Consider the following 27,347-nt stretch of genomic DNA (forward strand, 5'->3'; position numbering starts at 1 on the left):
TTGCATATTTTACAGATACAATTTTTTGAGTTCTGTGAAAGATAAGACGCACCCCTAAGTATAGGTCCCTCAGATGTCCTGTGTGAAATGGGGCACATGCATTATATGACACAGACCTTGTAGTCACCATAATGGAAACACCAGTGAAGGAGTGGGGGAAACTTGAATCACACAGGAATAGAAGGGAAGTTGAGGACAAAAGCATAATTTGAGGAGGTGCAGAGGGGAGGGTGCTGGGGTCAGTGAGATGCAGTTGGAGGCCATTCCTGACCACAGCCTGAGCAGAGAGCATGAGGTCCACATAGAGCTGCTATGTGGGATCACTCTAATTGCACGATGCAGGGTTCATCTCCGAAATGGCATTTTTGTCGAAGTGCACCTAGGTAACCATCTAAAGAAGCAGTTGTCTCCCTGCATTTTCTGAAGGTTCTGGATATTTATGGGTGAAAATATGCCCTGGATATATAGGTTATTTAACTTGGTCTTAGAGAAATGTTTGTCTGCCTATGTTCATATCCCTCAGTGAGACGAAAAGTGAAGACAGGATCTAGATCAGCTGAGTGCCTGCATTGGCCTTCAGCCTCGGTCAACCTACAATTCAGGGCTGGCCAGATGCCACCCCTGTCGGACCCCTGTCATCACCCTGACTACAGCTTTGCATCTATCTCCTCAAACTTCTCTCACGATATCCCGAGGCTTTGCCTGTGTTCCTGCTCTCTCAGCCCAAATACCAATTCTCAGTGGGACCTACACAGAGCCTAAGGTGTGTTATCTGTGAAACAGGGGTAATATTTGTTTCTAAGGACATAACAAAAAGAATACATTGAATACAGAATGCATCTGCAAAATGTCTGGGAAGTGTCCACTCACCCTTCTCACAGTTTCAATTAAGATATCTCCACACAAATGATCATCAAAAAAAGATGGCCACGGAAGTTCATTAAACTAAGACTGTTAACACCTCAGCCCAGTGATTGGGGATTGCCATTTTAAACAATAAGACAAGGACACACTTTTTCTATTAAAATTCAGGCCATACCAGACAAACAAAGAAACGATAATTACGAGAATGTGATATCAGAGATCTACATCTGAGATCTGAAGACAATCTTATTCCATTACATAAAGACTCGCAGATGCAGCCACCCACTAAAGTGTTCATCTCAGGCCACAGATAAACTACAGAAGACAGAATGCATGTAGGAAAACATAAGACCATAGGGAAATAACCCCAAATCTCATAAATCTCACTGCCTTATACGACAACTATTTTGAAATTTGAAGAGGACTGTGTGAGATGACAGAGTATGGTGATTATATATCTTAAAATGTGTCAGATCTACCTGCAAGCTTTCCCTGACCACCCTGCTCCCTCCACTTTGTTTATCTTATTATCCCTTAATACACCTTTCACCATTATGTCTCTGTTTCAGTGTCTGCTCTAGGAGGACCTACTCTCACTCCCCACTGAATGCACACAGTGTGGTTCCTGTACACACAGGTAACAAATGAGCAGAAATTGTGGTGATGGAGGATAGTAGCAAGATAACCCTTTGTGCAGGGGAGAGCTTTTTGGGGGTGGTGGTAACTTCCTATCTCTAGATGCATGGGGTTCTTGTGCTCTGAGAGAATACCTGCCCATTTATTTTAGAAATATTCACTGACTCCTGGTGCCTTGGGGTCACAGAGACAGGTACCTGACCCTAGCATATGGCTGATTTCTAACCGTGGGTAAGGATCAGGGATGAGCAGTGACTGTGGGAGATGGGTGAGGAGGCCACACATGGAGTCAGATCCTCACCCAAGATGGCAGGTTTCCACAGACAGCAACCTTGTGCAGGAGGGCTCTGAGGATCACAGATTTCTTGATCAGCCTTGTGAACTGCATAATCCTACTCCAGCTTTCTCACTGAGGGATGGACAGGACAGAGGCCAGCAGCTGGAGGACACCCTGATCATGGCTGGAGTGGAGCAGGTGCCTTGGGGGATTGAGTCAGAGAAAGGGAAAGGCAGAGGGTAGCAAAGAGGAGTTTGAGAGATAAAAGGAAGAGGAGAGAAGGGAATGTTTTCTACTGACTTCACCCACATTTCTGTGTGAACCAAAGGAGATTCTTGTCTTGCAGGGAAGGGAAGAGGGCTGGCAAAAAGACAGAGTGACATTCTCAGCTCAAGTGCTCAGGATATCTGCCTTGCTCTTGAATACCTAACACAGGAAGCCTGTGCTTTCTGTCATGAGTGGAACTTCATACCATTTAGTGAAAATTAAAGCAATGATGAAGGCCTCATCATTAAAGTAGTGCAACAAAAGTATGTGAATATACAGAGAGATACAAGAAAAGAAAAAGTCCAAAGGTAGACCGAATGCAATACTTATGGAAATATAGACTATTGGAAAAGGAGGTACCCCAATGCAGGCTTTCAGACACCTGGACAATATCTGAAAACATGAAAAAAAAGTAGACCTTACGTCAAAAGCAACATTAGCGTTAGACACAAATGGATCATGATGGAAGGTTTAGGGAGAAACCATATGATTTCACGGTGCTGTACCCATGGTCCTGTGTCCTCATGTCTCATCAAATTATACCCTTTAACTTGAGGCTATTTGTCATATGTAAATTATACCTCAATAAAGAGAGTTTCAAAACATAAAATACTAGAAGCAAATGTGGGAAAGTTCCTTTCTAATCCTGAAGTGCATGTGTGATATGAGTCTGTCTGTCCATGTCTCAAAACTCCAAAATGATAAGACATTTAAAAAATTAATAATAACAGAGTATGAGGACCCTGAGCTCACCCTGTCCCATGTTTTCAACTACATAACATCCACATTCAAGTCCATGAACCAGAGAGCAATCCAAAGACTGGCAGAACAAACTCCACACCGAAGTAGAGAGAAGCTGCATCAGAAAGTTTAGGAGGGCCAGAAAGGTGGAGGCTGGCTGTCTGCAGAAGGGTCAGAGAAAGTGAGCCCTCACACCAGGGAGCTGACACAGGGAAGACTAATCTCCATAACATTTGGCATTAAAACCAGAGGGGCTGAATTCCCTTGAGTTTACATCCTGGAGCATTGGAGGTCAGCTGACCCAGCACTGGGTGATCCAGGAGGATGAGTGATAGCCAGGTCTTTGCCTGTGTAGAGAGGCAACGTAAACATGGCATTTTACACAATGCCGAGTCAATAGGAGACAGATGTATTCATGCTGATTCCTGAGTATTTGGAGGACTTCTCCAACAATGAGGGAGCTCACAGTCACCATTCTTGTCCCCCAGCCTCCCAGAATAAACATAGAAGCACCCACCAGAGGGTGAGGCTGCACAGACACTTGCTACCTAACCTGTTAGAAGTGTGCCAGTCCCAAGGGCTCACTGGGGGACTCACCACACCAAGCCTGCTGGTCTCAGTGCAAACATTCTTAAAACCACAAGAGCACCCTATTCGACAAGATGCTACAGCATGCTGTGCACATCTGAACCTCACCCAGCTGTGCATATCCAGGCACCCTCATCTGTCTCACCCAGCCACTAGTCCCCAGGCACAGACAAGGTCTGTGGATATCCTCAAGACCCTAGCTTCCACTGCTGGTCCACAGTACCCAGCCACCAAAGGACATCGGGAAATCTGGCAAAGGACTAGTAGTCCTGTGAAATTTTGCTAATACTCCTGCCCTGACCCCACCTTACCCAGCGGGCATACCACCCCACAGCTGGCCTGCCTGGGTACCACTAACACGACTGAGAGAAAGCACAGCCCACAACAGGCACACAATCAGTGCAGACATCTGCACTGAAAGGAAAGGTAAACCAGACACAACATCAGGGAGTGAGCAACACCCATACGATATCCTCCTGGAGGTCCAGGTCCTATAAATGGAGACGTGCACTGCTGAGGTCTCCAGGACCTATGCTTCATAATGGCATTAGTTTCAAGAGCAGAAGGCATAGCTGACTTTTTAACACAGAGAAATAGAGCCAGAGAGACAGACAAAATGGACACACAGAGATGTTTATCCACAATGAAAGACCTAGTCAAAGCCACAGCCAGAGATCTAAGCCACAGAGATATAAGTAATATACCTGATACAGAATTTAAGGCTCTGTATGATCAATGATCATAAGGATACTCAATGGATTTGCGAAATGAGTAGAAGAGGGAGATAAGAAATAACACAGTACACATTGAGGACACAATAAAGGAGAAACATGCTTTCTGGAATGAACAGAGGGATAGAAGAAGCAGAGGAACAAACCAGTGACCTCGAACACTGAGTAATGGAAATTAATCACACTGAACCAAAGAGAGACAACAGAATTCTGCAATGTGAGATGAGACTAAGGGAACTCAGTGACTACAGTAAACATAATAATATTCATATTGTAGGATTCCCAGAATAAAGAGAAAGGGGGCAGAAAACTTATTTGAGAAAATAATAGCTGAAAACTTCCCTATGGGGGGAGGGAAACAAACATCCACATCTAGGAGACTAGAGAACTCCCATCAAAATCAACAAAATCAGGCCAACACCCAGACATATTATAAGCAAACTTGCAAATTACAGTGACAATAAAGAAAAACTCTTAAAAGCAGCAAGACAAAAGAGACCTTAACTTAGAAGGGAAGACCCATAAGGCTAGCTACCAGATTTCTGAACAGAAACTTGGCAAGCCAGAAATTAGTAACATCACATATTCAAAGTGCTGAATGGAAAAATCAGCAGCCAAGAGTACTCTACACGGAAAGGCTACCATTCAGAATGGAAGGAGACACAGACTTTCCCAAACAAAAACTAAAGGTGTTTGTACCACTAAACCATTCCTGCAAGATATATTAAAAGGGACTCTTTGAGTGGAAAGGAGAGACTAAAAGTGACAGTATAGAGGTAGAAGACACAAATCAAGTAAAAAAATGAGTATTTCTATAAAAAATCTGTTAAGGAACTCAGAGAAATGGATTTGAAATATAATAGCATCTACCAAAAACCTAGGGAGGAGATAATAATGGGTTCCAAGGTAAATGACCATCAACTTAATACAAACTGCTAAATGCAGACGAGGTTATATAAACACCTAACAGTAACCATATACTAAAACTAGCCATAAATATGCTAAGAAAAGATAAAGAAATCAAAAATATCACTAAAGAAAATAAGCAAAACATGAAAGACACACACCAAAGGATCGGAGAAAATCATTAGAAACCACAAGAAAACAGGTAATAAAATGGCAATACATACACATCAATCATTTCTTTGAAGGTAAATGCAATTAATGCTCCAATCTAGATACGTAGGGTGTAAGAACGGATGAAAAAACAAAAGCTGGAGTAGCAATACTTGTATCAGAAAAAATACACTTTAAAAAAAAGTACATAACAAGAGACAGAGGAAGACACTATATAACAGTAAAGGGTACAGTCCAAAAAGAAGATATAACAACTGTAAATATATCCCACAATTAAGTGGGATTTGTTCCCAAGCTGCAAGGATGGTTCAATATTTGCAAATCAATCAATGTGATACAATATATCAACAGGAGAAAGGATAAGAACCATATGATCGGGGCCCCTGGATGGCTCAATCCTTTAACAGTCCGACATCAGCTCAGGTCATGACCCCATGATTGGTAAGTTCAAGTCCCACATCAGACTCTGTGCTCAAAGCTCAGAGCCAAGAGCCTCCATCAAATTCTGTGTCTCCCACTCTCTCTCTCTGCCCCTCCCCTGCTCACACTCTGTCTCTCTCAAAATTAATAAACGTTAAAAGAAAAGAACCATACTGTCATTCAAATACATGCAGAAAAAAGCATTTGACACAGCACAACATCCATTCATGATTATAACCCCCTAAATAGGTTTACAGGGAACATACATCAATGTAATAAATGTTTTCTATGAAAACCCCTCAGCTATAATCAACCTTAATGGGGAAAATCTGAGAGCTTTTCCTGTAAGGTCAGGAAGAAGACAAGGATGTTTACTCTAACCACTGTTAATAAACAATTTACTGGAAGTCCAAGCCACAGCCAGCAGATAAACGAAATGAAACAAAAATAAAGAAACTAAAGTAAAGTAAAGTAAAGTAAAGTAAAGTAAAATAAAATAAAATAAAATAAAATAAATAAAATAAAAAAATAAAATAAAATAAAATAAAATAAAATAAAATAAAATAACTCCAAATCTGGAAGAAGTGATACTTTCACACTTTGCAGATTACATGACACTATATATAGAAAACCCTAAAGAGTCCACCCAATAACTGCTAGAACTGATAAATGAATTCAGCAATGTCACAGGATACAAAATCATTGTACAGAAATTGGTTGCAATTCTAGACAACAATAATGAAGCAGTAGAAAGAGAAATTAAGAAAACAGTCCCATTTACAGTTGTACACCAAATTATAAGGTATCTATGAATAAATCTAACCAAAGTGGTGAGCGACTTATATTCTGAAAACTGTAAAACAGTGACGAAAGAAATACAAGATGACACAAAGAAATAGAAGGATATTCCATACTCATGGATCGGAAGTACAAATTTCATGGAAATGTCTATACTTCCCAAAGCAACTGACACAATTAATGCAATCGCCATCAAAATAGCAACAACATTTTTCATAGAACTAGAACAGTCCTAAAATTTGTACAGAACCACAAAAGACCCAAATCTTCAGAGTAAACAACCTTTATGTGAAGTGTTAATTATGAATGGCATTATGCCTCTGGATCTTCTGGTCCAAAACACAGTAACTCTGGCCTAAGCATTTGAACAAACATTAGACATATCCCAACCAAGGATCATTCTACAAAATACACTCTACAAACATACCCTCAAAACTTTGCAGATTATGAAAACTATAGAAAATCTAAAAGCAGTCATGGCCAAGTGGAGCCTAAGGAGACAGGATGACTGTAATGTGCCAGCTGGGATGAGTCTGAGACAGAAGAGGTTAAAACCGAAGCAATCTGAATACAAATATAAACTTTAGTTAATACGATCATATCTCTTTGGGATATTGATTGTGATCATGTACCAACTCATACGACATCAATAGTCAGAAAAGAGTCTGATGTATGTGGAGACTCAATAATATCTTCCCAATTTTTCTGGTAACTACAAACCCATCACGAATGAAAAGATTATTAGTAATCATGGTTTTTATATTTTCAACACATAATATTATATGACTAGTTCCAGTATTAGTTACTAGTGATGGATATGTACCTATTCTTACTGTTATTACTATTGTTTAATTTAAATAATAGCATTCATGGTGCAGAAAACTGAATGCATGATACACACTTCATAGAAACATCTACTTTACATATTTTAAGATAATAACATATGTATATACCACTGTATTATGTGGTATGTAAATTAAGTATTTTTTGTGATCTTGAACGAGCATGTCATTGAATGGCTTTCCATAAAGGTGGTTATCCTAGATAATGAATGATACTCAGATTTTACAGGATGTACTTCACATCATGCCTGAACATTGTCAAAAATAAAAATATACACACGGCCAGATGAATCATTGTGAGTAGCTCACTTATTGTAAAGAATCCTTGCTTTAATATTTTCATGCATATTTTTGGCAGGAATACAAGAGTATCAAATATTTCCAAATCAAAGAGATATTCAAAGACTGGAATAATGATAGGGAGTTCAAGGGGTTTCAGAAGGAAAAGATGTGACCATGAAGTGGCAGTCACAGGCACGCAGCTTTCTCTGGTCCACGTTGACAGGTTTGCATGAGGGGATGTCCATCACAGCCTGTGATCTGCAAAAGGGTAAGACTCAGAAGTACCAAAGGAAAAGACAACGCTTTAGGGAGAGCTGACTTGGAAAGGGTGCTTCTGTGCCTAAGTGATGGCTCAGCAACCTGGCTGGGGGTCCCTGGGTCAAAATGCCAAAAGGCCAGCAGTAACCTAGACTCACAAAGATCTTAGTAACATACATCAACGTAACTTAAAGCCACAAAGATCTTAGAGCCAGAGTTGATCTTCAGCTATGATTAGGAGATGGTCACAGTTTTACAGGATATGATCATCGGGCCAGCAGTAGATAGCTAAAATTTTATTTAGGGCTATATTTTTAATAAAAAAATGGATGTGTTGAAATTTGTGTTTGGAATGTTAAGAAAAATCACAGGCCCATCATGGAGTTACTTATGTTAAGGCCCCATGTCACTAAACCTAATTTCATTCATGCAGGAATGTAACCTTTAACCAGTCAGCAAAGAATTTCCTAGTCAGTGTTAGAAATTTAACTCATAGACCTCTTCCATTCCCCTCAGGGAGGCAATCTTGCCTAAATAAGGTACTCCAGCCACTAAATTTAAGTTTATTTATTTTGAGAGAGAGAGAGAGAAAGAGAGCACATGCAAGGGAGGGGTGGGACAAGAGGGAAAGAGAGAATCCCACAACCACGAGGTCATGATCTGAGCCAGGATCAAGACTCAGACACTTAACCAAGCCATCCAGGCACCCTGAGAATGTGGAGTTTTAAAGGTTAGCAGGCTTGGCTGGGATACAGGCATTAGGGCACTGGCCTACTCCTAAAGAGAAGGCAGCCAACAACTTGCAGGCAGATGGCATGGAAACAGAGGTCTGTACATTGCCCGGGCACACAGTGGGGAGATTATACACTCATCGTGGAGAGCATCCCTGAGAGGTAGTGTTCACAATGAGGGGACAAAGGAGCTAGGACAGAGGAGCTGGGTGGTGCCATTGTCCTCCTCTTCCCCCAGCATAAACATAGAGCCAAATGCTGGAAACCAGGCAATTCCCACACTGGCTGCCTATGCTGCTTACACCAACCTCACCTTCCTATGCTCTGGCGAGACTGCCCTTCTAGGTCATTCAAGGTTGCCTCAGACCCAATGGAGCTGGCCCCTTCCCCAGAAGACCAGGTGAAGCCCATGACCACACCACCTCTCTTGTCCAGACAGTTGTGCAGGGCTTCACTTCTAGTGGCAGTCGTTTCAAGTCTCATTTAACAAGCAGATGAGAGGGGCGCCTGGGTGGCGCAGTCGGTTGGGCGTCCGACTTCAGCCAGGTCACGATCTCCCGGTCCGGGAGTTCGAGCCCCGCGTCAGGCTCTGGGCTGATGGCTCAGAGCCTGGAGCCGGTTTCCGATTCTGTGTCTCCCTCTCTCTCTGACCCTCCCCCGTTCATGCTCTGTCTCTCTCTGTCCCCAAAATAAATAAACGTTGAAAAAAAAAATTAAAAAAAAAAAACAAAAAAAAACAAGCAGATGAGAGCAGAACTAGATAAGACTCACCACATTCTGGCCAAGGACTATACATTGCCCGTACAACTGGCCTGAAGGATATTGCAGCCAGAACACAAAACAGTGCATGCAACACACACCACAGACACTCCCTGATGGGCCAGTCCCTGGACACTAGATGACCTCCTCTTCATAAAGCCATTCATCTCACAGGCAGGTAACATCATGAGCTTTTATAACACAGAGAAGGCAAATACTCAGCCAAAATTCCAAGACACGAGGAATGCATCCCAAATGAAAGAAAAAGATAAGATCATGGCCACAGAAATGGAAGGAACACTTCCAAACGCATTCTATGAGTCCAGCATAGCCTTGAATCCAAACTGGACCAAGAACCCATTAAGAAGGAAAACTACAGACCAATTTCCCTTATGAACCTGGATCCAAAAATTGTCAACAAAAAGTAGCAAATTGGATCCAACAATACATAAAAAGAATGAATCCCCACAATAAGGTGGGATTTATTACTGGGAGGCACAACTGATTCAATGTCTACAAATCAACTAATGGGATACAACACATTGATAAGAGAAAGGATAAGAACCACATGATCCTCTCAATAGATGCTGAAAAAGCATTTGACAAAATAGAGCATCCTTTCTTGATGAAAAAAAAAACCCTCATGAAAGGGGGGATAGAAGGATCATGCTTCAACATGAGAATGTCCAGATACGAAAGTCCCACAGCTAATATCATTTTCAATGGGGAAAAACTGAGAGCTTTCCCCCTAAAGTTAGGAACATGACAGGCATGACCACTCTCACCACTGTTATTCAACATACTGTTGGAAGTCCCAGCCTCAGCAATCAGACAACAAAAAGCAATACAAGGCGTCCAAATTGGCAAGGAGGAGTCAAATTTCCCTCCTTACACACATAATACTCTCCGTGGAAAATCCAAAAGACTCCACCAAAAAACTGCTAGAACTCGTAAAGGAATTCAGGAAAGCCTCAGGATATAAAATCGTTATACAGAATTTGATTGCATTTCTATACTCCAATAATTAACCAGTAGAAAGAGAAATCAAGGAATTGATCTCATTTACAATTGCACTGAAAACCATAAAATACCTAGGGATAAACCTAACCAAAAAGGTAAAAGACTAGTACACTGAAAACAATAGAGGGGTGCCTGGGTGGCTCAGTCGGTTAAGCGCCAACTTTGGCTCAGGTGATGATTCCCCAGTTTGTGGGTTCGAGCCCCATGTCAGGCTCTGTGCTGACAGCTCGGAGCCTGGAGCCTGTTTCAGATTCTGTGTCTCCCTCTCTCTCTGCCCCTCCCCTGCTTATGCTCGCTCTCTCTCTCTCTCTCTCTCTCTGTCTCTCATTCTCTCTTTCTCTCTATCTCTCATTCTCTCTCTCTCAAAAACAAACATTAAAAAAATTAAAAGAAAAAACAACAAAATGTCTATGAAAGAAATTGAAGAAGACACAAAGAAATGGAAAAACATTCCATGCTCATGGATTGGAAGAACAACTATTGATAAAATGTCAATACTACCCAAAGCAAGTGACACATTAAATGCAAACTCTATGAAATAAAACCAGCATTCTTCACAGAGCTAGAACAAACAATCCTAAAATTTGTATGGAACCAGAAAAGACCCCAAATAGCCAAAGTAATGTTGAAAAAGAAAAACAAAGCTGGAGACATCACAATTCTGGACTTTATTGGGTATTACAAAGCTGTAATCATCAAGACAGTATGGTACGGGCACAAAAACAGACACATAGATCAGTGGAACAGAATAGGGAATGCAGAAGTGGACCCTCAAACATATGGCTGACTACTCTTTGACAAAGCAGAAAAGAATATCCAATGGAAAAAAAGAATCTCTTCAGCAAATGGTACTAGAGAAGTACAGTGAGAAGAATGAACCTGGACCATGTTCTGAAACCATACATACACACACACACACACACACACACACACACACAACCTCAAAATGGATGAAAGATCTAAATGTAAGACAGGAAACCATCAAAATCCTAAAAGAGAAAACAGGAAACCTACCTGTTTGATCCTGGCCGCAGCAACTTCTTGCTTGTTGTGTATCCAGAAGCATGGAAAACAAAAACAAAAATGAACTATTGGGACGTCAAGATAAAAAGCTTCTGCACAGCAGAGGACACAATCAGCAAAACTAAAAGGCAGCTGAATGGAATGGGAGAAGATATTTGCAAGTGACATATCAAATAAATGGTTAGTATCCAAAATCTATAAAGAATTTATCAAACTCAACACCCAAAAAACAAATAATCCAGTGAAGAAATGGGCAAAGAGGTGAAAAGACACTTTAACAAAGATGACATCCAGACTGGTCACACATGAAAAGTTGCTCAACCTCACTTGTCATCACTGAAATACAAATCAAAACCACAATGAGATACGCCCTCACACCTATCAGAATGGCTAAAATTAACATCTCAGGAAACGACAGGTATTGGCAAGGATGCAGAGAAAGGGAACCCTTTTGCAATGCTGGTGGGAATGCAAACTGATGTAGCCACTCTGGAAAATAGTATGGAGATTTATCACAAAAACTAAAAATAGAACTACACAATGACCCAGCAATTGCACTACAAGGTATTTATCCAAAGGATACACAAATGCTGACTCAAAGTGCCATATGCACTCCAATGTTTACAGCAGCATTATCAAAAACAGCTAAATTATGCAAAGAGCCCAAATGACCATTGATTGATGAATGGATAAAGAAGATGTAGTATAATCATACAGTGAAATATTACTCGGCAATCAAAAAGAATGAAATCTTGCTATTTGCAATAACATGGATGGAACCAGACTCTATTATGCTAAGCAAAATATGTCAGAGAAAGACACACATCCTATGATTTCTCTCATCTGTGGAATTTAAGAAATAAAACCCATGAACATAGTGAAAAGAAAGCAAAAATAAGATATAAACATGGAGTCAAATGATAAAAGACTCTTAAATACAGAGAACAAACTCAGGGTTCCTGGAGGATTACTGAATAGGGGTATGGGCTAAATGGGTATTGGACATTAGGGGGACACTTGGGATGAGTACTGGGTATACTTTGTACTTGTTGGATCACTAAATTCTACTCCTGAAATTGTATTCCACTATAAGGTAACTAACTTGGGTTTAAATTTAAACAAGAAGAAATATTAAAAATAAGTAAAGAAATGCACTACCAGTCAAAAAAAAGAATATTTAAATCGCACCCATTTAGTGGAAATGAAAGACCAAAAGTTATATAGACAACAAATGATCAGAGAAAACATCAAGAAACAATGGCAAAACAACTAGTAAAATGACACTAAATATATACCTATCAATAATTACTCTTAATGTAAATGGACTAAATGCTCCAATCAAAAGACATTGGGTAGGGTGTCAGAATGGACAAAAGAAAAAAAAAGAAAGAAACAAACAAACAAACAAAAAAGCAAGACTTATCCAGATGCTGCCTACAAAGCCTTATTTGGACCTAAAGTCACCTGAAGATTTAAAGTGAGGGAATGAGAGAGGAGCCAAGATTGCAGAACAACATGGAAGCTTTTTGTGTGTCTTGCATCCATGAAATACAGCCAGACCAACACTAAACCATCTTACACACCTAGAAAACTGACTGGAGGATTAACACAACAATCTGCACAACGTGTACCATAGAATTCAGCAGGTAGATGGTGCAGAGAGCTGAAGTTGGGGAGTGAGAAGCTGTGAAAGTTAGGGAACCCCTTTTGCAGGTGGAGAGAGGATAGAGACTGGGGAGAGGGGGAGCATATTGGAAAAGCACCCCTCCCCAAAAGCAGCTGGAGAGAAAGTAGAAAATTCGAAACAGCCACAGGGACTAAACTAAAAAGGGAGAAAGGAAAAATGAGAGGGTTTAAATTCCATTAAGACTGTAAACAAGGAGAGCACAAAGGCTGCAACTCCACAGCTTGACACCTGGTGTTGCTCTGGTGGGAAGGGCGAATCCCCAGGAACAAAGCGAGGTCCAGGAGTTTCTCGGGTCACACGGGGAAAAGCAGTTCCACTGCTGGAAGGACATTTGGTAGAGACTGTTGAAGCCACCTGGTCCCAGAACACCCCAGAAAGCGGCCACATTAGCTGGTGCTGGGGCAAGGTCGTTAAAGGTGAAGCCTGGTGCCAGATGTGTGTTGTGATTTTCCACGGTCCCTGAAACACTGAGGCTACCCTGTCTCGCAATCCTTTTTTGGGGTGGGCTGGTGCCTGGCCACAGTCTCAGGGCACCGGCAATAGCAGAGTCCAGCGGGCATTCCTGGGTGCAGCCGATATTCAGCCATTGCTCATTCAGCCATTGCTCGGTGAAACCCTCCTGCAGAGGGGCGGAACGGGTCAAAGCCACAGTCCTTTGGAAGTAAGGGGCCAGGGAAAACAGCCGCATCTGAGACAAAACTTGGGAGAGAGGTACAGCCTGGAGCCTGATCACGGAGAGTGAAAAAGCAAGGAGTGGACGAAAGCTGAAGATAGAGGACCAGTGCACAAGTGCTGATCTGGGAGAACAGACTGGGTACCTGGGTGGTGGGTCTTCACTGCTCCCACACATGAGCATACGCACCTACAAGCACGCAACCATCCACCCCAGTAAGCTAGCAGCACCATCTAGAGGAGAGCGGAGCTGTTACACTGAACCCCACCCAGTGGGGCAACTTCGCTCTTCAAGAACACAAGCCTCATCGCTGGCTTAATTTATGGACTATAGAGAGCTACATAGGCTGACCTCTAGGGGAAAATGAGGCCATTTCAGTCCTACTTCAATCTGTTAACAGGTTCATCTATTCAATTTTTTTCATTTTTTTTCCTTGTTCTTTTTCCTCTTTTACAATTCTTTTCTTTTTCTTGAATACAGAAAGAGAGAAAATTCATTTGTATTTTCAATTTTGATTAAAAATATCTGTCTTTAATTTTTATTCCAAATGTTTTACTTTTGTGTAAATTTTTTCAACTTCTACTTTACTTCCAACATGTTATTTTAGTTTACTTCAGTGTAATCACCTTTTCAAATTTTCAAACAATTTCCTTTTTTTTCTTTTTTTTCCTCTTTTTTGTTTCTTTTCCTTTTCTTGAATGCAGAAAGAGAAAAACTTCATTTTTCCTTTCCATTTATTTTTAAAATATTTTTATTTAATTTTTGTTGCTATATTTTTTACTTTTATGTAAATTTTTTCAAATTCTATCTTACTCCCATCATTTTATTTTAGTCTACTACAGTGTATTCACTTTTTCAAATTTTCCAATGATTTCTTTTTTTTCTCTTTTTTCCTTTTTTTTTACTTTTTCTCCTTTTCGTTTTTTTCTTAAATACAGAAAAGAAAAAAAAAACATTTATTTTTAATGTTTATTAAAAATATTTTTCTTTAATTTTTATACTATATTCATTACTTTTGTGTATATTTTTTCAAACTCTATTTTACCCCCATCATCACATTTTAGTCTACTTCAGTGTATTCATTTTTTCAAATTCTTAACCGATTTCCTTTTTTTTTCTTTTCTCTCCACCCTTTTTTTCCCCTAATCTGTCAAAACACATTCAACACACAGACCAAAACACACCTAGGATCTAGTATCATCTATTCGATTTGTGTGTGTGTGTGTTTAATTTTTAATTTTAGTATTTTTTAATGTTATTTTTTTAACTTCAATTTTTTTACTTCATTAATTCCTTTTCTACCTTCAAAATGACAAAACAAAGGAATTCACCCCAAAAGAAAGAGCATGAAGAAACGACAGCCAGGGATTTAACCAACACAGATACAAGCAAGAGGTCTGAACCAGAATTTAGAATCATGATAATAAGAATACTAGCTGGAGTTGAAAATAGATTAGAATCCCTTTCTGCAGAGATAAAAGAAGTAAAAAATAGCCAAAAGGAAGTTTAAAATGCTGTAACTGAGCTGCAATCAAAGATGGATGCAGCGGCAGCAAGGAGGGATGAGGCAGAACAGAGAATCAGCGATATAGAGGACAAACTTACAGAGAAAAACAAAGCAGAAAAAAAGGGGGAGATTAAGGCAAAAGAGCACGATTTAAGAATTAAAGAAATCAGTGACTCATTAAAAAGGAACAACATCAGAATCATAGGTGTCCCAGAGAAGGAAGAGAGAGAAATAGGGGTAGAAGGCTTATGTGAGCAAATCATAGCAGAAAACTTTCCTTACCTGGGGAAAGACACAGACATCAAAATCCAGGAAGCACAGAGGACCCCCGTTAGATTCAACAAAACCGACCATCAACAAGGCATATCATAGTCAAATTCACAAAATACTCAGGCAAGGAGAGAATCATGAAAGCAGCAAAGGAAAAAAAAAAGTCCCTAACATACAAGGGAAGACAGATCAGGTTTGCAGCAGACCTATCCACAGAAACTTGGCAGGCCACAAAGGAGTGGCAGGATATATTCAGTGTGCTGAATCAGAAAAATATGCAGCCAAGAATTGTTTATCCAGCAAGGCTGTCATACAAAATAGAAGGAGAGATAAAAAGTTTCCCAGACAAACAAAAATTAAAGGAGTTTGTGACCACTAAACCAGCCCTACAAGAAATTTTAAGGGGACTTTCTGAGGGGAGAAAAGAGAAGATAGATATAAATAGATATATATGTAGATGATAGATATAGATATAGATATAGATATAGATATAGATATAGATATAGACATAGACAGATAGATAGATACCAAAAGCAACAAAAGATTAGAAAGGACCAGAGAACACCACCAGAAACTCCCAACTCTACAAGCACCATAATGGCAATAAATTCATATCTTTCAGTACTCTAAATGTCAATGGACTCAATGCTCCAATCAAAAGACATAGGATAACATAATGGATAAGAAAACAAGATCCATCGATATGCTGTTTACAAGAGACCCAATTTAGACCTAAAGACACCTTCAGATTGAAAGTAAGGGGATGGAGAACTATCTATCATGCTAATGGTCAACAAAAGAAAGCCAGAGTAGCTATGCTTGTATCAGACAATTTAGACTTTAAAGACTGTATCAAGAGATGCAGAAGGGCATTATTTCATAATCAAGGGGTCTATAGACCAAGAAGACTTAACAATTCTAAGCATTTATGTGCCAAATGTGAGAGCACCCAAATATATACATCAATTAATCACAAACATAAAGAAACTCATCAATAGTAATACCATCATAGACTTCAACACCCCACTCACTGCAATGGACAGGTCATCTAATCAAAAAATCAACAAGGCAACAATGGCTTTGAATGACACACTGGACCAGATGGACTTAGCAGATATATTTAGAACATTTCATCCTAAAGCAGCAGAATATACATTCTTCTCCAGTGCACATGCAACGTTCTCCAGAATATACTGGGACACAAATCAGCCCTAAGTAAGTACAAAAACATGGAGATCATACCGTGCATATTTTCAGACCACAACACTATGAAGCTCAAAATCAACCACAAGAAATTTGGAAAGGTAACAAATACTTGGAGAGTGACGAACATCCTACTAAAGAATGAATTGGCTAACCAAGCAGTTAAAGAGGAAATTAAAAAGTACATGGAAGTCAATGAAAATGATAACACCAAAACCCAAAACCTCTGGTTCACAGCAAAGGCGGTCCTAAGAGGAAAGTATTTAGCAATCCAGGCCATCCTAAAGAAGGAAGAAAGATCACAGATACACAACCTAACCTTACACCTTAAGGAGCTGGAAAAAGAATAGCAAATAAAATCCAAATCCAGCAGAAGACAGGAAATAATAAAGATTAGAGCAGAAATTAATGCTGCCAAAACCAAAAAACAAAACAAAACAAAAACAGAACAGATCAATGAAACCAGAAGCTGATTCTTTGAAAGAATTAACAAAATTGATAAACCACTAGCCAGTTTGATCAAGAAGAAAAAGGAAAGGACCCAAATAAATAAACTCAAGAATGAAAGAGGAGAGATCACAATCAAAACAACAGAAATAAAAACAATAATAAGAGAATATTGTGAGCAATTATATGCCAATAAAATGGGTAATGTGGAAGAAATGGACAAATTCCTAGAAACATATACACTATCAAAACTGAAACAGAAATAGAAAATTTGAACGGACACAAAACCAGTCAGGAAATCAAATTAGTAATCAAAAATCTGCCAAGAAACAAGAGTCCAGGGCCTGATGGCTTTCCAGGGAAATTCTACCAAACATTTAAGGGAGAGTTAACACCTATTCTTTTGAAACTGTTCCAAAAAATACAAATGGAAGGAAAACTTCCAAACTCTTTCTATGGAGCCAGCATTACCTTGATTCCAAAACCAGACAGAGACCCCACTAAAAAGGAGAATTATAGACCAATTTCCCTGATGAACATGGATGCAAAAATCCTCAACAAGATATTAGCCAACTGGATCCAACAATACATTAAAAAAATTATTCACCACGACCAAGTGGGATTTATACCTGGGATGCAGGGCTGGTTCAATATCCGCAAAACAATTAACGTAATTCATCACATCAATAAAAGAAAGGACAAGGACCATATGATCCTCTCAATAGATGCAGAGAAAGCATTTGACAAAATACAGCATCCTTTCTTTGTAAAAAGCCCCAAGAAAGTAGGGATAGAAGGATCATACCTCAAGATCATAAAAGCCACATATGAACAAACCAACGCTAATATCATCCTCAATGGGGAGAAACTGAGACCTTTCCTCTAAGGTCAGGAACAAGACAGGGATGTCCACTCTCACCACTGTTATTCAACATAGTATTGGAAGTCTTAGGCTCTGACATCAGACAACACAAAGAAATAAAAGGCAACCAAATCGGCCAAGAGATTAAACTTTCACTCTTCACAGATGACATGATACTCTATATGGAAAACCCAAAAGATTCCACCAACACTGCTATAACTGATTCATGAATTCAGCAAAGTTGTAGGATATAAAATCAATGCACAAAAATCGGTTGCTTCCTATACACCAACAATGAAGCAACAGAAAGAGAAATCAAGAAATCGATCCCATTTACAGATGCACAAAAAAACATAAAATACCTAGGAATAAATCTAACCAAAGAGGTGGAAATCTACACACTGAAAACTATCGAAAGCTTATGAAAGAAATTGAAGAAGACACAAAAAAATGGAAAAAGATCCCATGATCCTGAATAGGAAGAACAAATATTGTTAAAATGTTGATACTACCCAAAGCAATCTACATGTTCAATGCAATCCCTATCAAAGTCACACCAGCATTCTTCACAGAGGTAGAACAAATAATACTAAAATTTGTATGGAACCATAAAAGACCCTGAATAGCCAAAGCAATCTTGAAAAAGAAAACCAAAGCAGGAGGCACCACAATCCCAGACTTCAAGCTATACTACAAAGCTGTAATCATCAAGACAGTATGGTACTGGCACAAGAACAGACACTCAGATCAATGGAACAGAATAGAGAACCCAGAAATGGACCCACAAACATATGGCCAACTAATCTTTGACAAAGCAGGAAAGAATTACCAATGGAAAAAAGACAGTCTTTTCAGCAAGTGGTGCTGGGAAAACTGGACAGCAACATGCAGAAGAATGAACCTCGACCACTTTTTTACACCATATACAAAAAGAAACTCAAAATGGATGAAAGACCTCAATGTAAGACAGGAAGCCATCAAAATCCTCAAGGAGAATGCAGGCAAAAACCTCTCTGATCTTGCCCACAGCAACTTCTTACTCAACAAGTCTCTGGAGGCAAGGGAAACAAAAGCAAAAATGAACTATTGGGACCTCATCAAATAAGAAGCTGCACAGCGAAGGAAACAATCAGCAAAACTAAAAGGCAACTGACAGAATGGGAGAAGATATTTGCAAATGACATATCAGATAAAGGGTTAGTATCCAAAATCTATAAGAAACTTATTACACTCAGCACCCAAAAAACAAATAATCCAGAGAAGAAATGGGCGAAGGACATGAATAGATACTTCTCAAAGGAAGACATCCAGATGGCCAACTGACACATGAAAAAATGCTCAACATCACTCATCATCAGGGAAATACAAATCAAAACCACAATGAGATGCCCCCTCACCTGTCAGAATGGCTAACATTAACAACTCAGGCAACAACAGATGGTGGCAAGGATGCAGAGAAAGAGGATCTCTTTTGCATTGTTGGTGGCAATGCAAGGTGATGCAGCCACTCTGGAAAACAGTATGGAGGTTCCTCAAAAAACTAAAAATAGAACTACCCTACGACCCAGCAGTTGCACTACTAGGCAGTTATCCACAGAATACAGGTGTGCTGTTTAGAAGGGACACAGGCACCCCCATGTTTATAGCAACACTATCAACAATAGCCAAAGTATGTAAAGAGCCCAAATGTCCATCAATGGATGAATGGATAAAGAAGATGTGGTGAGTATATACACACACACACACACACACACACACACACACACACACACACACACACAATGGAGTATTACTCGGCAATCAAAAAGAATGAAATCTTGACATTTGCAACTACATGGATGGAACTGGATGGTATTATGCTAAGTGAAATTAGTCCGAGAAAGACAAAAATCATATTACTGCACTCATATGAGGACTTTAAGAGACAAAACAGATGAACATAAGGGAAGGGAAGCAAAAATAATTTAAAACAGGGAGGGGGACAAAACAGAAGAGACTCATAAATATGGAGAACAAATTGAGGGTTGCTGGAGGGGTTGTGGGAGGGGGCATGGGCTAAATGGGTAAGGATCATTAAGAAAACTACTCCTGAAATCATTGTTTCACTATATGCTAACTAATTTGGATGTAAACTTTAAAAAAATAAAAAATTAAAATAAAAAAATAAAAAATTAAATTAAAAAAATAAAGTGAGGGAATAAAGAAACATTTCTCATGCCAATAAGAAAGCCAGTAGCAATACTTATATCAGGCAAAATAAACTTTAAAACCAAGACTTTATTTCTGTTCCCTTTGGGTAAATACCGAATAGTGAAATTGCATGCACCCAATATTTATACCAGCATTATCAACAATAGCCAAACTATGGAGAAAGCCCAAATATCCATCAATTGATGAGGGTATAAAGAAGGCGTGAGGTGTGTGTGTGTGTGACTGTGTGTATGTGTATATATATGTAGACACATACACACATATATATGTATATACATATATACATACATGAATACATATGTACAATGGAATATTACTCAGCCATCAGAAAGAATGAAATCTTTCCAATTGCAATGATGTGGATGGAGCTAGAATGTATTATGCTAAGTGAAATATGTCAATCAAAGCAAGACAAATACATGATTTCACTTCTGTAGTTTAAGAAACAAAACAGACAAAAACATGGGAAGGGGGCAGGAAAAGAGAAGAGTGGTAACAAACCATATGAGTCTCTTAATGATAGAGAAAATTTGATGGTTGATGGAGGGAGATGGGTGGGGAATGGGTATTAAGGAGGGCACTTGTTGTGATGAGCACTGGGTGTTGTATGTAACTGATGAATCACTGAGTTCTACTCCCGAAACCAATAATGCACTGTATGTCAACTACAGCTTAAATTAAAAAATAAATAAATAAAGCTGTAACAAGAGATGAAGACAGACACTATCTCATAATAAAGGGGACAACCAAACAAGAAGATCCAAGGATTGTAAATTTTTATGTACCCAACATGCCATCACCAAATATATAAAACAATTAACAACAAACATAAAGGAACTCATTTATAATAATGTAAGGATAGTAGAGGATTTTAACCCATCATTCACATCAACATACAGAAACTCTGAACAGAACATCAACAAGAAAACAATGGCTTTGAATGACACACTGGACCAGATGGGTTTAACAGATATATTCAGAACACTCCATACTAAAATGGCAGAGTACACATTCTTTTCAAGTGCACATGGGACATTCTCCAGAATCGATCACATTTTAGGTCACAAATCAGGCCTCAACATGTACCAAAAGACAGAGATCAGACCAAGCATCTTTTCTGACAAAAAAGCTAGGAAACTTGAAGTCAACCACAAAAAAAGAAAGAAAGAAAGAAAGAAAGAAAGAAAGAAAGAAAGGCCACAAAAAAAGGGAGGTTAAACAACATACTACTAAATGAATGGGTCAACCAGGAAATCAATGAGAAACTACACTGAAACAAATGAAAATGAAAATGCACTGGTAAAAACCTTTGGAATGCAGCAAAAGCAGTCTACGATGGAAGTATATAGCAATATGAGCCTACCTTAAAGAGCAAGAAAAATCTCAAACAATCCAAACTTACAACAAAAGGAATGAGAAAAAGGACAATCCAAGCCTAAAGACGGCAGAAGGAAGGAAACAATAAAGATTAAGGCAGAAAATAAGTGATATAGAAACTAAAAAAACACTATACTGCATCAATGAAACCAGGGGCTGGTTCTTTGAAAACAGTAATCAATTTGAAAACCTCCTAGGCAGACTTTTCACAAAGAAAAGAGAAAGGACTCAATTAAATAAAATCACAAATAAGAGAGGAGAAATAACAGTCCACACCACAGAAATACAGTTAGAAGATAATATTAGAAAAAACTATATGCAGCAAATTGGACACTCGGAGAAAAATGGATAAATTCCTTGAAACACATAAACTACCAAAACTGAAAAAAGAAGATAGGTAAAATCTGAAACCAGAAAGAAATTGAATCAGTAATAAAAAAAAAAAAAATCTCCCCCAACACAAGAAGAGTTCAAGGCCAGCTGGCTTCACTGATGAATTCTACTAAACATTTAAAGAAGAGGTAATATCTATACTTCTCGAATTATTACAAAAAATAAAAAAGTAGGAAAACTTACAAACTCAGGCTATCAGGCTATCATTACCCTGATACCAAAACCAGATAGAATCCACTAAAACCGAAAACTGCAGGGGCACCTGGGAGGCTTGGTCGGTTGACTGTCTGACTCTTAACTTCAGATTAGGTCATTATCTTGTGGTTCCTGGGTCTGAGTCCCACATTGGACCCTGTGCTGACAGTATGGAGCATGCTCAGGCTTCTCTCTCTCCCATCCCTCTGCCCTCCTTCACCTTTATGTACTCTGTCTCTCTAAGTAAATGAATAAACATCTAAAAATATATTTTAAAAAATTTTTAAATAAAACTGCAGACCAATAGCCTGATGAGTATGTATGCAGAAATTCTAAAGTCAACAATACATTAACAGAATCATTTACCATAATCAAGTGGGATATATTCCTGTGCTGCAAGGGTGGTTCCACATTCACAGATCAATCAACATAATGCACCACAGCAATAGAAGAAAGGATAAAAACAATACGATGCTTTCCGCAGATGCAATATGATGCATTTGACAAATGTCACATCCATTCATGATAAAAAACCCTCAGCAAAGTACATTGCGACTCAACATACCTGCACATAATAAAGGCCATCTATGAAAAACCCAGAGCTAATCTCATCTTCAATGGGGAAAAACTGAAAGCTTTTCCTCTAAGGTCAGGAACAAGGCAGGGATGACCCCTCTCACCACTATTACTCCACATAGTACTGGAAGTCCTAGACACAGCAATCAGACAACAAAAAGAAATAAGAGGCATCCAAATTGGCAAGGAAGAAGTAGAACTCTCGCTATTTGTAACTGACATGATGCTCTCTATAAAACACATGAAAGACTTCTATAAAAACTGCTAGAAGTGATATATGAATTCGACAAGTCAAAATATACAGAAATCAATGTACATAAATCTACTGCACCTCTATATACAAATCATGAATTAACAGAAAGTAAGAAATCAATCCCATTGACAGGTGCACCAAATACCCCAACATACCAGGAATAAACCTAACCAAAGAGGTGAAAGACCTATACTCTAAAGGCTATGAAACACTGATGAAAGGACATGAAGCACTGATGAAGAGGACACAAAGAAATGAAAATGCATTTCATGTTCATGGATGGGAAGAACAACTACTGTAAAAATGCCTACACTCCTCAAAACAATCTATACATGTATTGAAATTCCTATCACATCAACAAAACATTTGTCACAGAACTAGAACAAATAATCCCCAAATTTGTGTGGAATGACAAAAGACCCCAAACAGCCAAAACAAACTTGAAAAGAAAAGAAAAGCTGGAGACATCACAATTCCAGACTTTAGGTTATGTTACAAAGCTGTAGTGATCAGAACAGTATGGTACTGGCAAAAATAATAAGTAAAAAAGAAAAAGAAAAAAACATACAGACGCATAGATCAATATAATGGACAAAGCAGTGCATTGCTGGCAGTATGCATGGTACTAGCTGTGTCTGCAAATGTAGGGAAGGAAGTGGCTAGTCTTAAAGGATCAGAGGGTAATTCCAGACTACTAAAGAAAGTCTGTTCCACACACACAGTCTTCTATGTCCAGGACTACTCTCCACCCAGCCCTTCACCACCTCAACAGCTCTGTCTGGCATAATAAGAGCTGAAATGATGAGGAAGAATTATGTTTTCCTATCATTCATTTACATCTTCAATGCATTTCAAGTTCATACTTGTGAGTGGTGTAACATAAGGTTCTAAGCTTTATTCTTATGCATGTAGATATCCAATTTTCCCAGCACCAGTTATTCAAGAGACTACTTTTCTCCACTGTGTATTCTTGACACCCTTGTCAAATACTAGTTGACTGTGCATGCATGGGTTTAGTTTGGGCTCTCTATTTCTGTTCCATTGTCTTGCGTGTGTGCTTTTGCCAGTGACATAACTGATTTTGTTAGTGTTACAATGCAGCTTGAAATCTAGAAGTGTGATGCCTCCTGTTTTGTTCTCTCTTGCTTTGGCTACTTGGGGTATTTTTCTGGTTCCAAATACATTTTAGGATATGTGTTTCTAATTGCATAAAAATTGCATTGGAGTCTTGATAGAGATTGCACTGAATCTCTAGATGACTTTGGGTAGTATGGACATTGTATCTATATTAATTCCTCCAAAATATGGACATGGGATGGCTTTTCACTAACTTGTGTGTTCTTCCATTTCTTTCATCCAAATTGAATTTCTTCCATTTTCCACACAGGTTTTATGGTTTTCTGTAGGGGGATCTTTCACTTCCTTGGCTAAATTTATTCCTACATATTTTATTGTTTTTGATGTTATTGTAAGTAGGATTGTTTTTTTCTTTTTAGATACTTTTATTAGTGTGTAGGAATGCTACAGAATTCGGTATGGTGACTTTCCATTTTGCAACCTTACTGCATTTCTTGATTAGATATTAACAGGCTCTTTTATATTAAACTTTTTATTTCATTCCTTTATTTTAAAAAATCATTTTATTTAGGAATAGCTGACACACTATGTTACATTAGTTTCAGATGAACAACATAGTGACTGGACAAGTGTATACATTCGGCTACACTAACACAGGTGTAGCTATCATCAGTCACCATGCATCGCTATTCCAGTACCATTCACTATGCTCCCTACGCTATATCTTCTATCTGTGATTTATTCATTCCACAACCAGAAGCCCGCATCACCCAATCCCCTTCATATATCTAGGGCATCCTTGTCTTGTGCCTACTATTAGAGGAAAATCTTTCACAATTTCAATATTGAGTATGATGTTAGGTGTGGGCTTCACATTCATGGCCTTTCTTATGTTGAGATATGTTCATTCTACACTGAATTTTTAAAGAGTTTTTTAGCACAGATGGATACCAAATTTTCTCAGAACTTTTTTCTGCATCTATTGACAAGGTGTATCAGTTTTCTTTTTAATTTTTAAAACTTATTTATTTTTAATTTAAATTTTTACACAATTTATGTATTTATTTAGTATTTATTTTTTCAAGTTTTTATTTAAATTCCAGTTGGTTAACATACAGTGTAATACTACTTTCGGGTATAGAATTTAGTCATCATTCACTTACATACAACACCCAGTGTTCCTCACTACTAGTGCCCTCCTTAGCCCATTACCCATTTAACCCATCCCCCACCACCTCCCTTCTAGTAACCCTCAGTTTGCTATTTACAGTTAAGAGTCTGGTTTCTGGTTGATTTTTCTTTCATGCAACTATGTGAGGGGTCACATTTATTGATTTGCATTTCTGAAACATCCTTTCTTTACAGGGAAAAAAAACCTTTCATCACAGTAAATGAGCCTTTTACTGTGCTGCTAAATTTGGTTTTCTTTTATATTATTGGAAAATTTTCATCTATATACATCACGGGGATACTGGCCTATAGTTTTCTGTTCAGGTAGTATCCTTTACTGGCTTCCTAACATAACAGGGTAATTACACTCTCATGAAATGAGTTTCGTGGTGTTCATTCCTCTTCAATCAGTGAGAGAACTGCTGTTAGTTTCTTCTACAAACGTTTGGTCAAATTCACCAGTGAACCCATCTGGTCCTGGGCTTTTCTTCACTGGGAGATTTTCAATTACTGATTCAAATTACTTTCATTGGTTATGTTCTGGTATTGATACAGTCTTCCTTTAATTGATCTGTGAAAACCTTCTCTTTCTTCCTGATACAGTCTTGGTAGGTTGTGTGTTTCTAAGAACCTATCCATTTCTTCTAGATAGTCGGTTTGCTGGCATTTAATTTGGCCATAGTCGTCTCTTTTTCTCCTTTATGTCCCTGTGGCATCAGATGTAATGTCTTCTCTTTTATTTATAATTCTTTTGATTTGGGTCCTCTCTCTGTCTTAGCATAGTCTATGTACAGTCTTGTCAATTTTGTTTAATTTTTCAGAAAACCCACTGTTGGTCTTCTTCATATTTTCTATTGATTTCTTGGTCTCAGTTTCATTGGTTTCCACTCTCATGTGTATTACTTTCTCCCTTCTGAGAACATTGGACTTAGATTGTTGTTTATTCTACTTCTTTGAAGTTAAAGTTAGGTTGTTCATTTGCGTCCCAAATCTATCATCCATACATGCAAATCCAGTGACTCATCAGAGAACCTTCAATAAATCTTTCCTGTCCGGTCTCTCATTCTCAGAACTCTGAGAAACAGAACCAGAAAATTTATTTGAAGACACAAAAGATGAAAACTTCCCTAATGTAGGGAAGGAAACAGATCCAGAAGCAGGAGGCACAAAGAACCTCCAATATATTCAACAGAAGCAGAACCATACCAAGTCATATAGTAATTAAAACGCAAAATGTCGTGATAAATAAAAATTTTAACAGAAGGAAAACAAAAGATGACAGTTACCTACAAGGGAAACCCCAGAAGGTTATCACTGGATGTTTTTCAGAAGAAACTTTGAAACCGTAAGTAAGCAGCATGGTATGATAAAGGTGCTGAATAGAAAACATCTGCAGCCATAGAGAGTCTATCCAGCACACTGTCATTCAGATGGAAGTAGAGATCAAGGGGTTCCCAAATAAAAACTAAGAGAGTTCACAACCAACAAACCACCCCTGCAAGAAATGTTAAAGGGGACTCTTTGAGTGGAAAATAAACACCTAAAGTGAGAGTATTAAAGTGTGAAACGCTGAAGCAATAAAAATGAGTATTTCTGTCAAACATCAGTCAAGGTATTCACGATATAAAAGCTTTTGAAATATGATACTACATATCTACAACACAGGGAGGAGAGGAGTAAAGAAGTGGCTCAAACTTAAACAACTATCAACTTAACATAGACTTCTATATGCAGAAGTGGTTAGGTACAAACCTAATAATAACTACAAACAAAACACCACTAATACATGTGCAGCGAATAAAGACAAGCAATTAAAAATGTACTACTAAAGAAACCCAGCAAACCATAAACAAGAGAAAGAGAAGAAAGGATCAGAAAGATTCAGAAACAACCAAAATCAAGTAATAAAATGACAACAAGTACATGTCTATCAATTACTTTCAATGGAAAGAGAATAAATGTTCCAATCAAAGGCACTGGGTGACAGATAGGGGCACCTGGATGGCTCAATCGCTTGAGACTTTGACTCTTGATTTCAGCTCAGGCTGTGGTCCCAGTATCATGGGATTGAGCCCCATGTTGAGCTCTGCACTGAGCATGGAACTTGCTTAAGATTCATTCCCATTCTCATT

The 27,347-nt window shown here is 38.6% G+C and overlaps 1 protein-coding gene across 7 annotated transcripts in view; it reads right to left on the reverse strand.

Moving 5' to 3' along the window:
* LOC125175982 (uncharacterized) overlaps window positions 1–27,347 on the reverse strand; it is a 139,435-nt gene that overhangs the window by 45,138 nt on the left and 66,950 nt on the right. For all 7 annotated transcript variants that reach the window (XM_047876679.1, XM_047876681.1, XM_047876683.1 and 4 more), the window contains one exon: window positions 11,306–11,335. In XM_047876679.1, the coding sequence (XP_047732635.1) occupies window positions 11,306–11,335 (30 nt within the window). The remainder of the gene's footprint in view (window positions 1–11,305; window positions 11,336–27,347) is intronic.

Source organism: Prionailurus viverrinus, chromosome D1, assembly GCF_022837055.1.
Source record: "Prionailurus viverrinus isolate Anna chromosome D1, UM_Priviv_1.0, whole genome shotgun sequence".
Lineage (NCBI taxonomy): Eukaryota > Metazoa > Chordata > Mammalia > Carnivora > Felidae > Prionailurus > Prionailurus viverrinus.